This window comes from Carcharodon carcharias, chromosome 19 (genome assembly GCF_017639515.1).
Source record: "Carcharodon carcharias isolate sCarCar2 chromosome 19, sCarCar2.pri, whole genome shotgun sequence".
Classification (NCBI taxonomy): Eukaryota; Metazoa; Chordata; class Chondrichthyes; order Lamniformes; family Lamnidae; genus Carcharodon; species Carcharodon carcharias.
Window position 1 is genome coordinate 49,261,482 of NC_054485.1, and position 12,925 is coordinate 49,274,406.

The 12,925-nt window shown below is 42.7% G+C and overlaps 1 protein-coding gene across 1 annotated transcript in view; it reads right to left on the reverse strand.

Moving 5' to 3' along the window:
* Positions 1 to 12,925, reverse strand: part of LOC121291613 (ephrin type-A receptor 7-like) — a 630,124-nt gene that overhangs the window by 56,298 nt on the left and 560,901 nt on the right. Inside the window, exons 8-9 of the mRNA XM_041213056.1 lie at positions 11,681 to 11,789; positions 8,131 to 8,186 (exon numbers count right to left, since the gene is read on the reverse strand). Of these exons, the coding sequence (XP_041068990.1) occupies positions 8,131 to 8,186; positions 11,681 to 11,789 (165 nt within the window). The remainder of the gene's footprint in view (positions 1 to 8,130; positions 8,187 to 11,680; positions 11,790 to 12,925) is intronic.

The following is a 12,925-nucleotide window of genomic DNA, read 5'->3' on the forward strand; positions in this document are numbered from 1 at the left end:
AAGCAACTTGCCAGGGTCACCAAGATGAATGCACAGCGGGAAGAGCTTCTTCAGTAAAACTGACAAGCTAGGAAGGCATTGATCAGTTATTGCTGAAGAACTCCAGCCATAGCCTTTGAGAGACTGCTGTTCAAAGCACCTCATCTCTCTGAGAATGCTTTCACTGCTTGACAGGTGATTACCAATTTGTTGGAAGGCATTTCACCTGCCTAGCATTTCAGCAACCTCCCCCACCTCATGGCATATGGGTGGCATAGTGACACTGTCGCTGGACCAGTAATCCAAAGACCCAGCGCAATGCCCTGGGGATCCAGGTTCGAATCCCACCATGGTAGATGGTGAGATTTGAATTCAATAAAAATCTGGAATTACAAGTCTAATGATGACCATGAAACCATTGTTGATTAATGCTTCTGCTGCTGCTGGAGCAATTGGTGCTTGTGTGGGCTCTGCTCCTAATCCTCAGTAGGAATGAATGGGTGAAGCTACAAAAGGTGCTGCCATGCTGTGCTCAGAGTTGGCAGTAGGAGATTGCCACTGCAGGTTAAGTTTTTTAAAATTCATTTACGGGATGTGGGCATCGCTGGCTGGGCCATCATTTATTGTCCATTCCTAATTGCCCTTGAGAAGGTGGCGGTGAGCCGTTTTATTAAACCGCTGCAGTCCAGACTTTTTAGCAGACTGATACAATTGACTGTCCTCCTAGGCCATTTCAGAGGACAGTTAAGAGTCAGCCACATTGCTGTGGGTCTGGAGTCACCTGGCCAGACCAGGTAAGGATGGCAGATTTCCTTCCCCAAAGGTCATTAGTGAACCAGATGGGTTTTCACCAGCAGCTTTTACCTCAGTCACATGCCTCTCCACAGAGCAGAGGGGATGGACACAAACATCCAGCTGAAAGGGGGGTGAGAACCCTCCACCACTGCAACCCCCATCACCACCCCCCCACCCCACCACAATCCCCCCACCAAGGATCAGCTCCCCTGACATCTCTGAGCATCACTGCCTCAGGAGGTTCAGGTTCCCACAGCAGGTCACTGGTGCTATCTGCAATTTTCTGGAACAGGGCCTCCTTCCCAGTGGACCAGGTGGGTACCCAATGCCAATGTGCGACAAGGAACCTGTTGCAGGAGGACCAACCCACCACCAACCCCTCTCCTCTCAAACCCCTTGGATCTCTACCTTTCCCTGAGGTGGCAGCTCACCACTATCTTCTGAAGGGTAATCAGGAATGGGCAACAACTGCTGGCCTTGGCAGCGATGCCCACAAACTATGAATGAATAAAAAACCTCTCTGTGCTGTTGCTGGTGTATGCCTACTGGAAGCTAAACAGTCCTGGTAAGTGATGGGAAGAATTAGGGCGATAGATAAACCCAGGACAGTAACCCCCACACAACAGGACTGGACCAGTCTGTGCCAAGTTACTGGTCTTAATAGAAGAGCCTCTTGCATTGTAGGAATCTGGCAGGGACCCTACTACAGTTCTCTGCCACGTGAACACTGTCGAAACGTCTTTGAGTGGGTGTCAGGAAAGAACAGAGTTAGGATTGACAGTAAAACACCCAACTCCACAGCTATATGGCTAAGTGTCTCTGCTTACAGATCTCTAATAACAGCTGGGCAGAGTTACATACTGAGAGATAAATGGGCTCTTGCTAGCATCTGGTCACTGCTTGGTGGATCTGGAATTGGGAGGTTGGGATTTGGAGGGGGTTCAGAGGGTGAATCCCATGTCCCACTCCTCCATAAAGCAGTGTTTAGATACACCAATATATTGCACCTTCACAGCCCTCCTACTGTTCTGCGATACTAAATGTGCACTATAAAACTTGAGTACCCATGCCTCAATGGAAAAGGAATCAAACCATCTGCCTTTGAACAGAGGGCACAAAAAAGCTCTAAGATATTCTGGCTATTCTGACCCTCAGTCCATGCTAACTCAGAGGGACAACATTCCTCCAGCAGGTAGTAGGGAACATTGCTGCTATACACGTTACATGTCATTTTCTGCCTTTATACTACTGGCTGTGATTAAATGTTCAGGAGATCAGAGATAGTGCATGCTCAAATTCCTGTTATACACTGAAGGAAGGGGGTAGGGGAGTGGACACGGTGGTCTACACCAGTGACAGATATCCAAAGCAATTGCGCTTTATGTGTAGCAGAACCATATACTTTAGAAACATATTTACAATGTCACTACACATTGTACACAGAGGAAAACTTCACTCAGATCCATCACTGAAAGAAGATACTGATTCCTTTTGAAGTTAGCTGAGAGAGGACATGATGGCTATGATGATTCATTCTACTGACAGCATTACAATGGCAAAGAATACCCAGGGGTAGTTTCATGAATCTGTTATTCTGGGTAATTTTTTTATTGCGACAAGCTTTAAAGTGACAGTACTTAGACGTGCATACACCATTCGCAGGACTCCACAACAAAAGAAGACAGGAACATTGCATTAAAAACAAAAAATGCAGGAAATACTTACTAGGTCTGACAGCATCTGCGGGGTGAGAGAGAGTGAGAGAGAGCGAAAGAGAGAGAGCGAGAGAGAGAGCGAAAGGGAGAGCGAGAGAGAGAGCAAGAGAGAGAGCAAGAGGGAACGAGAGAGAGAGGGAGAGAGAGAGAGCAAGAGGGAGAGAGAGCGAGAGAGAGAGGGAGCGAGAGAGAAAGGGAGATGGAGTGAGAGAAAGTTGGAATGGGGGGGCGAGAGAGAGAGAGGGAGACTAATCTTTCAGGTTACCTGTTGCATCTCTAATGTTTTCCAGTTCTGATAAAAGCCTATGACCTGAAAAGTTAACTGCTTTTCTCTCTCCAGAGATGCTGAGAGACCTGCTGAACATTTCCTGTTTTTATTTCAGATTTTGAGCATTCCCAGTATTTTGTTTCTGGACTTTGGGTTAAATTAACTGTTTAGCCACCACCCTCACCTAGTAACCAAGCCTTCCCTAAATGCTGATAAGGTCAATTTCAGTATCACTCAAAAGTAAGAAGAAAGCCAAAGAATGCCAGATTCCAGACCTTTCTTTATGCTACCAGGAGGTTGAAAAGGGAAGTGACTATCTGCAGGAACATTGCCCAGGATAACAACTCGGTCTGATACAAGACTCAATACTGTGACTGTAGCCTTTGAATGTGATAAATATTTAAAAATTAAACCGCAGTGTTGATGGCAGCAGTTAACCAAATCAACTCTATTCATTTACTGAATGCATTTTCCTAAACTAGGTCCACATTTTACAGATTACTCATGTTCGAAAACATTACAAGCTCCAACTTCTCTGTTCCACCGACTCTGGTCTCTTTTGCATCCGATCCCTTTCGCTACCAAACAGGGCCTGGGGTCTGGAATTTCCTCCCTAAATTCCTTCACTTTGCTCTCCTCATTTTAAGACCCTGCATAAATCCTACCCTCTTCAGTGACACATCAGGTTACCTTCTTTGAGGCGGTTTCTTAGATTCCACCTTAATGGCACTATATAACTGTAAGTTGGTTGTTGTTACAGATGGATGCTTTCCCTGAAATTTCCACTCCATCGTTCCTGATCGCTAAAGTGGAGCTCTTTTGAAAGCTTCATTTACCTTGAGTGACTTCGAAAGCTGCTTCTCCTTCATTATTCTTATCTTTGCTGTACACAGTACTGGGAAGTGCTCAGAGTATGAGATAACACGCAAAGTTGGAGAGATTAACCTGTCAACTAAAATCCCCCATAGAATTAGTCTTAGTAAAACAAACAGAAGTGCTGATGCCAGCACACTTCCAAAACATTGGGAAACGCTTCACAGGTCAAACCAAGTCCTGGGAATAGGCAACAAGATTTCTGCTGCACAGTTGTTCGATCATTTTTTTATACCAGTATAGGGTGTACACTGGAGCTAAATTTACTACAAAACAATGGGGAGGTGCCACAATACATTATCAATGAGACAATGAACTAAGTTCAGTAATTATGCCCAGAATTGCCTACACGGTGCATTTTGCAACCTTGCTTCTGATAGGTAAGGGATTTGGTGCTGGTGGTGTGCAGAAGTCATGCTAAGACTGTACAGCACAGGCTCAACCAACCAGCTGGATTCAAGGCAGGTAGCAGGCCATCCAACCCCTCACAACAAGGGGCCCAGAAGGCAGGAGCGGTATTTCAGGCAACGAGAAAGGCTGATGGGGCACCGACATCTAGGGCTGGGTCAGGGGGAACTTGGAGGTGTTGGGGGTAGGCATGGGAGGGACAACTGAAGCAGGAGACACCCAAAGGTTCTTTGGCCAGGCCTGAAGGAGGACACTTGATCCTTCGGCCCCACAGGCAAAAATTTAAATGACTTACTTTTTTGGGTCTCTTCCAGGCCCCATGCACTTGCTGCTACATTGGCCTTGTGGAGAACCCAGGATAGCTTCCCCACTTTTGGGTAAAAATTACAAACATGTACATAACATCATCAGAGCCTGATCTGCATATTTACAAGAAGACCATTTAGTAGGCCATTTAGGACTGAGATTAGGAAGAATTTCTTCACACAGAGGGTGGTAAATCTTTGGAATTCCCAACCCCAGAGGGCTGTGGAGGTTCAGTCACTGAGTATGTTCAGGACAGAGATCAATAGATTTTTTAGATAGCAAAGGCATCAAGGGATATGGGGAAAATGGCATTGAAGTAGAAAATCGGCCATGATCTAATTGAATGGTGGAGCAGGCTCGAGGGGCTGAATGGCCTATTCCTGCTCCTATTTCCTAAGTTCCTCTATTTCCAGCTGCCTTTTGGCGTGTGTGTCATGCTCCTGCTAAAAGCAACAGGTTAGGTCGGTATCCTACGGATGGAAGCAGGATTGGAGGTTGCTCCCCTGACTTGACTGTTCCTGTACCCCATTTCCTCAATGGACATCCTCATCCTCTTTGATATTGGAGCACAGCACATCGGCAGCCATCTTCAGCCCAAAGTACTGAGTGGAAGATCCATCTTGGCCTCCTCCTGAGGTCCCCATCATTCCATCATCACAGATGCCAGTCTTTAGAAAAGTTAATTCACTGCATGTGATATAAAGAAATGGGTAACTGCGCTGGGTACAGTAAAAGCTATGGATCCAAACAACAGCCTGGGCTGTAGTGTTGAAGACTGCTCCAGAGCTAGCTATATTCCAGCCAAGTTGCTCCTGTACAATTACAACACTAGCATCTGCCTTACAAAATGGAGAATTTCCCTGGTGTGGAGTTCACAAAAGACAGGAAAAATCCAAGCTGGTCAATTACCACCCCATAAGTCTACCAAAGAGCTAAATCCTAGAGCTCAGGTGAGAGTAACCGCCCTTGATATCAAGGCAACATTTGACTAAGTGTGGTATCAAGGAGCCCCAGCAAAACTGGAGTCAATGGGAATAAGGGGAAAATCTCTCAAAACAAAGAAAGATGGTTGTGGTTGTTGGAGGCCAATCATCTCAGTCTCTGGACATTGCAGCTGCCATTCCTGAGGGCAGTGTCATCAGACCAACCACCTCAGCTGCTTCATCAATGACTTTCCTTCCATCCTAAGTTCACAAGTGAGGAAGCTGCTGATGATTGCACAATGTTCAGCACTATTCATGATTCCTCAGATGCTGAAGCAGTCTGTGTCCATAAACAGCAAGGCCTGGACCACATTCAGGCTCAGGCTGATAAGTGGCAAGCAACATACATACCACCAAGTGCCAGGCAATGATCATCGCCAACAGGAAGAACCTAATCATCTTCCCTTGACATTCAATGGCATTACCATTGCTGAATCCCCCACTATCAACATCCTGGGGGTTGCCATTGACCAGAAACTGAACTGGACCAGCCATATAAATACTGTGGCTACAAGAGCAGATCAGAGACTAGGAATTGTACAGTGAGTGATACACTTCCAAAAGCCTGTCCATCATCTAAAATGCACAAGTCAGGAGTGTGATGGAATTCTCCCCACTTGCCTGGATGAGTGCAGCTCCAACAACAGTCAAGAAGCTTGACACCATCCAGGACAAAGCAGCCCGCTTGATTGGCATCCATCCACCACCTTAAACAATCACTTCCACCACCACCGAGGCACAGTGGCAGCAGTGTGTGTCATCTACAAGATGCACTACAGCAAACTTGCCAAGGCTTCTGCGACAGCACCTTCCAACCTGCAACCTCTACCACTTAGAAAGACAAGAGCAGATACATGGGATCACCACCACCTACAAGTTCCCTCCATGACTGACTTGGAAATGTATTGTCTTCCTTCACTGTCGTTGGGTCAAAAATCTGGAACATCCTCTGCAACCGCACTGTGGATGTACCTTCACCAGATGGATTGCAGCAGCTCAAGGCAATGCCTCACCACCACTTTCTCAAGGACAATTAGAAGTGGGCAATGAATGCTGGCCTTGTGAACAATGCTCATATTTCAAGAATGAACATTTTATTTTAATTCCATGAGGCAGGCAGAGTTAAAACCTATCATGATTCTTTTTAACTTCTCTCCTGGCTTCAGTTTTTGGGGAAGAATAGAATGATGGTCTGTTCTTTCACTACAATGATTATTTAATGCCTGAGACTTAGCTTTGCTCAAATGACACCCCTTATTTTTGCCTCCAGGATGACATGGGGCAATGTGATTAGTTTTGAATTATTCAGGCAGAAATGAGTATACATGGGCATGATAGGCTGAATGGCCTTTTTCCTTGCTGTAGATGAATGCAATACTGTGTTTTTAAAATGAGCCCTTTGTGATCTGCTTCTTTCAGTCAGGATTTTAAAAATAGTTGTTGATTTTCATTCCAATTCTGAATTCTGGTTTTCCTACTTGGACCTTCTTGTTCTTCTTGAAGTTCTTTAAAGCTTCATAACTTAAGGTCCTCAGGATCCAAGCTGACAGACCACCATCAATCCCCGTGGACTCTTCTTAGGAACCTGGCGAGGAGGTGACCAGGTTCAAGAGGTGCCTCAGCTGATCAATCAGAATTCTCAATAATCTCCATATTGGTATCCAGTTCTGGCCTTCATATTCTAAAGAAATATATAGAGGTACTGGACAAGGTACAAATAAAAATACGAGGAAAATTTAGCACAACTGAAATGTTATTTATACCCAGCAGAGAAGATTGAATAGGTTGGGGCACTTTTCTCTAGAAAAGAGAAGGCAGAGGGATTTCTTGTATGGTCTTAAAAATTATGAAAACATTTGATAGGGTAGAAGTGGAGATGTTTTCACTTATGTGGGGAGACCAAAATGATGGGCCCTAAATATAGGATGGTCACTAATACATCCAAGATAGGATTCAGGAGAAACTTCTTTATCTAGAGAGTGGTTAAAATGTGGAACTTGCTACCACAAGCAGTAGTTGAGGTGAATAGCATTGATATATTTATGTGGAATTGAGACAAATGCAAGAAGTAGAAAGAAGTGGGGTAGGCTGACAGTGTTAGATGAAATGGGATGGAATCAAGTTTGTGTGGAGCAAAAACAGCGACATGGACCAGATGAATTACCTGTTTCTGTGCTGTAATTTTTATGCAATTCTATGTAAAATGTGTTTGACACACGGCATTGCACAAATTTTGATGTCTTATCAGATTTATGTCTTCAAGCAAGAGAAAAGACATTGGGGCAGGAACACTAACAGAAGTTGTTCTTAGCAAGGCATCATGCAACCATCCATTCCTTACAACTGCAGTCAAATAACCATGGTTACACAAAGATAAGAACATATTTTCTTAATTAGAGATCTATTGTTACAAACTGACTGATTTAAAAAAAGAAAACAAACTTTCAATTACAGCAAACAGAACATCCAAACATCTAAAGACTGGAGTGATTGAGTATAAAAGACTTAACAGAATAATTCATGGCATGGCTTGCCTATGGCATCCAGTTCTTATAGATCTTTGAATGTTCTGTGTTGTCTGTGCAGGAAACACGGTTAATGGGAATATGAAGTTGTCAATTCTGCCCTCTCTGGAGAGCTTTATTGCAAACTCACAAGGGTAATATGCTTCAGAAGGAGCAATTGTATAGGCAACCGCACCAACAATTCCACCCAGGAAGTGCATTATTAAAACAATATTATGGCAGCACAGTGTTGTGAAATGTGACCTGTACATCTCTGTTAGTCTGTGGATGGTACTTACAGTGGAAGTAAAGCTCCTCATCTCCATCTTGACTGGCCTTGCTGTACCCACAATGCCTGAAACAGATGGGATTCAAAGTTCATGTCATGTATATTTAAACCAGCTTAAGGAGCAAATGATCCCAAAAAAATGATCAGTGTTTCTTGCAGCTGTTTCAACACTTTTTTTTTCTAGGCATATAGGAACCAGAGTTGGCTATTTAGCCCGTCTAACCAGTTCCACCATTCAACTAATAGCTGATCTGTTTCCAAGCTCTATTTACTCAGCTTGATTCCATAGCCCTCAATATATTTGCTGAACAAAAATCTATCACTCTCAGTCTTTACATTTTTAATTGATCTGGTCTTATGAACATTTTGGAGAGAGAGAGAGACAGAGAGAGAGAGAGAGGAAGTTCCAGATTTCCAATACACTTCTTGTGAAGAAATTCTTCCTGACATCACCTGAATGGCTTAGCTCTAATTTTAAGATTCTGCCCCATTGTTCTGGTCTCCCCCACCAAAGAAAATAGTGTCTCCCCAACTACCCTACCAAATCCTTTAATCATCTTTAAATACCTCAATTAGATCATCCTTTAATCTCCAATACTCAAAGAGATACAAGCCTGGTCTGTACAACCTGTCCACATAATTTTAACACTTTTACACAGGTATCATGCCGGTATACGTGCGTGGCAATTCCCTGTCCAATACATCTTTCCTCAAGTGTGGTGCCAAGAATTCAACACAGTACTCCAAAAGTGGCCTACCCAGATTTTATACTGCTACCTGGAATGTACAGCACAGAAACAGACTGTTCAACCAGCTGGTCAATGCCAGTGTTTATTCTTCACATGAGCCTCCTCCCATCCTTTGACATGTCACCCTAAAGGCATAAACTTCTAGCCTTTTCTCCCTTACGTGTTCCTCTAGCTTTCCCATTAATATATCTATACTATTTGCCAAAACAACTCCATGTGGTGATAAGTTCCATATTCTAACCAGTCTCTGAGTAAAGAAATTTCTCCCAAATTCCTTATTAGCTAGATGTGACTATTTTATATTTACGAACCCCAGCTTTGGGCTCCACATAAACAGTAACATTTTCTCTCCATCCATCCTTTCAAAACTTTTCATAATCAAAAAGATTTCTATCAAGTCATCTCTCAGCTTTCTCTTTCCTAGGGAAAAGAGTTCCATTCTGTTCAATTTTTCCTGCTAGATATAACTTCTTATCATCCTTGTTGCACCATCTCCAGTGCTATATATTATTTACACAATACCAAGACCAAGTATGTGCATAGTACTCCAAGTGAGGTCTAACCAAGTTTCTGTGCAATTTTAAACTAAATCCTGTTTTCCAGAAATGAATCCCAGTGCTTTGTTTGCTTTTTAATGGCCTTATTAATGTGTTGCTACTTTTAGTGATATGTGTCTCTGTATTCCTATATTCCTTTGCTCATTTTCCCCATTCAGACTCTTATTTTTCAGGGAATATGCGATCTCCTTATTCTTCCTACAATATGCACCAAGATGCTTAGCTATATTGAAATTCATTTGGCAATTATATTTCCATTCTCCAAGTTTAATGTCGTCTAATATTTTGTCACAGTATTTCTCATCATTGACTGTACGGCCTATTATGGTGTATGCAAATTTTGAAATTGAGCTTTTGATTCCTGTGTCTAATAGGTACCTGTAGAATAACAATTTGCCAATTCTCCTTGCATTATTACTCTGGCTACAGCTTTCACACACTGCAGTCATTTTCTGCTATTTCATCCAAGTAATTATTCCTCACGTTTGAGCCCACGTAAAGGTTATTGGGAGGCAATCTGCTTTGCACATGTCCACACATGATCCTTTGCAATCATGAGCATGACCTCTGGCCAATTCGCTTCCCTTCACTCCCTAGCTTTATTGCAGCAAAACTCATCATACAGTTCCAACTTGCACCCTGGCTAAGCTCAACTTACTCAACACAACTTGGACACTGACTCTGGTCCCTCCTTGTCTGTTTAGCAGTATTTGTAACAAGTGTCAATTTCTGCCCCGAAGAAGAAAGCCCTACTTGACATCAATCAAGAGAACAGTGGCTCCCGCAGGAGAGAACATCATCAGGTCAACTCCATTGAACTTTACATGCTAATGATGCATTTGCTGCTCTATGACAAATCAACAGTCTTCTCTCTTCCCATAAATCTTCAGAATTACTAAAATTCAGCTAAGCACTGAATCATAGAATGATTATAGCAGAGAGGCCATTCCATCCATTTTGTCTGCAAAAGCAACTCACCTAGTCACACTCCCCTGCTGTTTCGCTACAGCCCTGCATTTTTCTTCCCTTTAGCTAATTATCCTTTGAAAGCCACAACAGAAGCTGTCTCCACGACACTCTCAGACAGTGCATTCCAGGTCCTAACCACTTGCTGTGTAAAAATATATTTCCTCATTTGCAGTTGCTTCTTTTACCAGTCACCTTAAATGGGTGCCCTCTGGTTCTCCATTCTTCTACCAACGAGAACAGTTTCTCCTTATCTATACTGCTCAGACTCCTCATGATTTTGAACACCTGTATAAATTCCTCTTAATCTTCTCCAAGGACAACCGTCCCAGCTTCTCCAGTCTATCCATGTAAGTGAACTTCCTCATCCCTGGAACCATTCTTGTGAACCTTTTCTGCATCCTCTCTAATGGATTCACATATTCACCTATGCCTGTCCCATGTCCCACTTTTCTCTCCAATTTTCTCTCCAAAGTCTGCCAATTTTGTCATGCTGAGCTCTCCAGTGTAAAGCTGCTAGAGATACAGTAGAGAAGGAGGACATTCAGTCCTGCGTGTCTGTGCCAGCTCTTTGAAAGCGCTATTCTTGCAAGAGTTAACCAAGTCCTGCACAGAAAGACACAGACTGCTTTCACAAGTTGAGAGACACTTTGTTGTGTCACTGAATGGTTTTAAATTGCTTGCTTGTTATAGCTCATTTTGGTTCTGAGCAAATCAAAATTGCAATTCATTAAATTATAGCACCAGACAAACTTGCAAAACACTTCACTGCCAATCTTCATACTTTATGGCAGGGGAAAAAAAAGCAAGTATTCCTGAAACAACACACTGAAGGTAACACAAGGATATGCTTCAAGTACTTCACTGCTGGTTATGTGACCTTTCATTTGGAGGCCAAGTGTCCAGTGTTTCAATCTGGTGAATTACCTTAAACATTGCACAGTAAGTTTATATTAATATCCTCCTCAGGACTGAATGCCTAGCGCAAAATGGCTCCAGCAATTTCTAACAGTCACACTGTTCAGATTCAGCTGCTCCCCCAACATGAAAACATGAAGTTGGATCAGCAGTTGGGAGAAAAAAGTCAGCCATTGTTTCAGATGGGAGTTAAGGAAGATGTTGTGCTCTTCTAGCATTTTCAATAGTTTTTAATTTGGAGGTGGTATTAAACTGATGGAGAAGTGTGCAACTCCTCCAATATCAGGCTAGTCTCCAATATCAGGCTAGTCACATTAACACCTTCCTCATGCCCAGCACAGAAAAAGGACCCAGGGTAAGGAGCATTTACCTTCTCCAAATGACAAATCCAAAGACCATGGACACCAGAACAATCAGGCCTGCCACCGAAACCACGGCGATGACAATCACTGGATTTTGCTCACTGGACGCCATGGCAACTGTAATAATAGAAAGCGCAGAATGGTATGTTAAACATGCACTGGCATTGTTATGGAAAACAAAATGGTGCACTAACATGGGAAGTATGTTTTAGTTTTGTTGTTGGCAGGTTTTTTAAAAAATCCAAACTTACTGTAACTCTGATTATTGTTGAATTACCAAAATTGCTAAAATGATGATTAAAGAGTAATGACCAGAGGAACAGTGGGGTTGTTGTGGTGGAGGTGTCAGAGCCCTGTCTTCCTTCCCTGGGACCTGCAGTGAAATCCAATCAATGCGACAGAAGTCTGCTTTCTCTCTCTGCTGCCTGCAAGTATTCTTAGGGAATTGACTTTAGCAAGTCTGAACACAATGGCTAGAGGCCGACAACATAAAAGAGCCCATAGATCATCTAAAGATGCCAATCTCACTTAGATAAACTATGAGGGTGGCTAGTGAGCAGCAAAATGATATTCTGGAACAGGGCAGGAGGGGATCTGTTTAGGGGCTGAGATGTTTTTAGGAGCTGACTAGAAGCAGTTTTGCACTACATCTATATCTGACCTGTAAGTACCAATATTGGGGTGAAAACTCCATTCTCTAGGACCAAAATTCCTCATCTTAAGAAAATCAATGTTCTTTACTTCCTTAAAAAAAAATCGGCTTGATGTATTCAAATCAGTTGGTGTGTGTGACAACTGAAACAAGATTGTGAGATCCCAAGAAATCACTCCCTCCCTTTTTTATTTTTCTCTCTCTACCACTTTTTTTGTTCAGCATTTTATGTTTAATATGTAACCTGCTGCAAATATACCTTCTGTTAGCTTTTTCTCTTTAAAGTGTTATAACTGGGATGGGAGGAGTGTGCAATTTCTCTAGCTCCACTACGCCACAGATTGCAACATCGGTGTAAATATTTAAATCACTCACTAAAATGGCCAATTGTTTACTTTTGCTACTATTAGAGCCAGAATAAAAAAGACTTTAATGAGGCTTCTTTCGATAAACACAGAACGATTGATTTATTATGAAGCAAAACTTATTTTAAAAGCAAGTTTCAAAAACTGATTAACATACAAATTGCAATCCAGAAGTGTAATTGTATACCCCTTTAAATCCCAACAGACACACACACATAAACGCAAACACAAAGAAC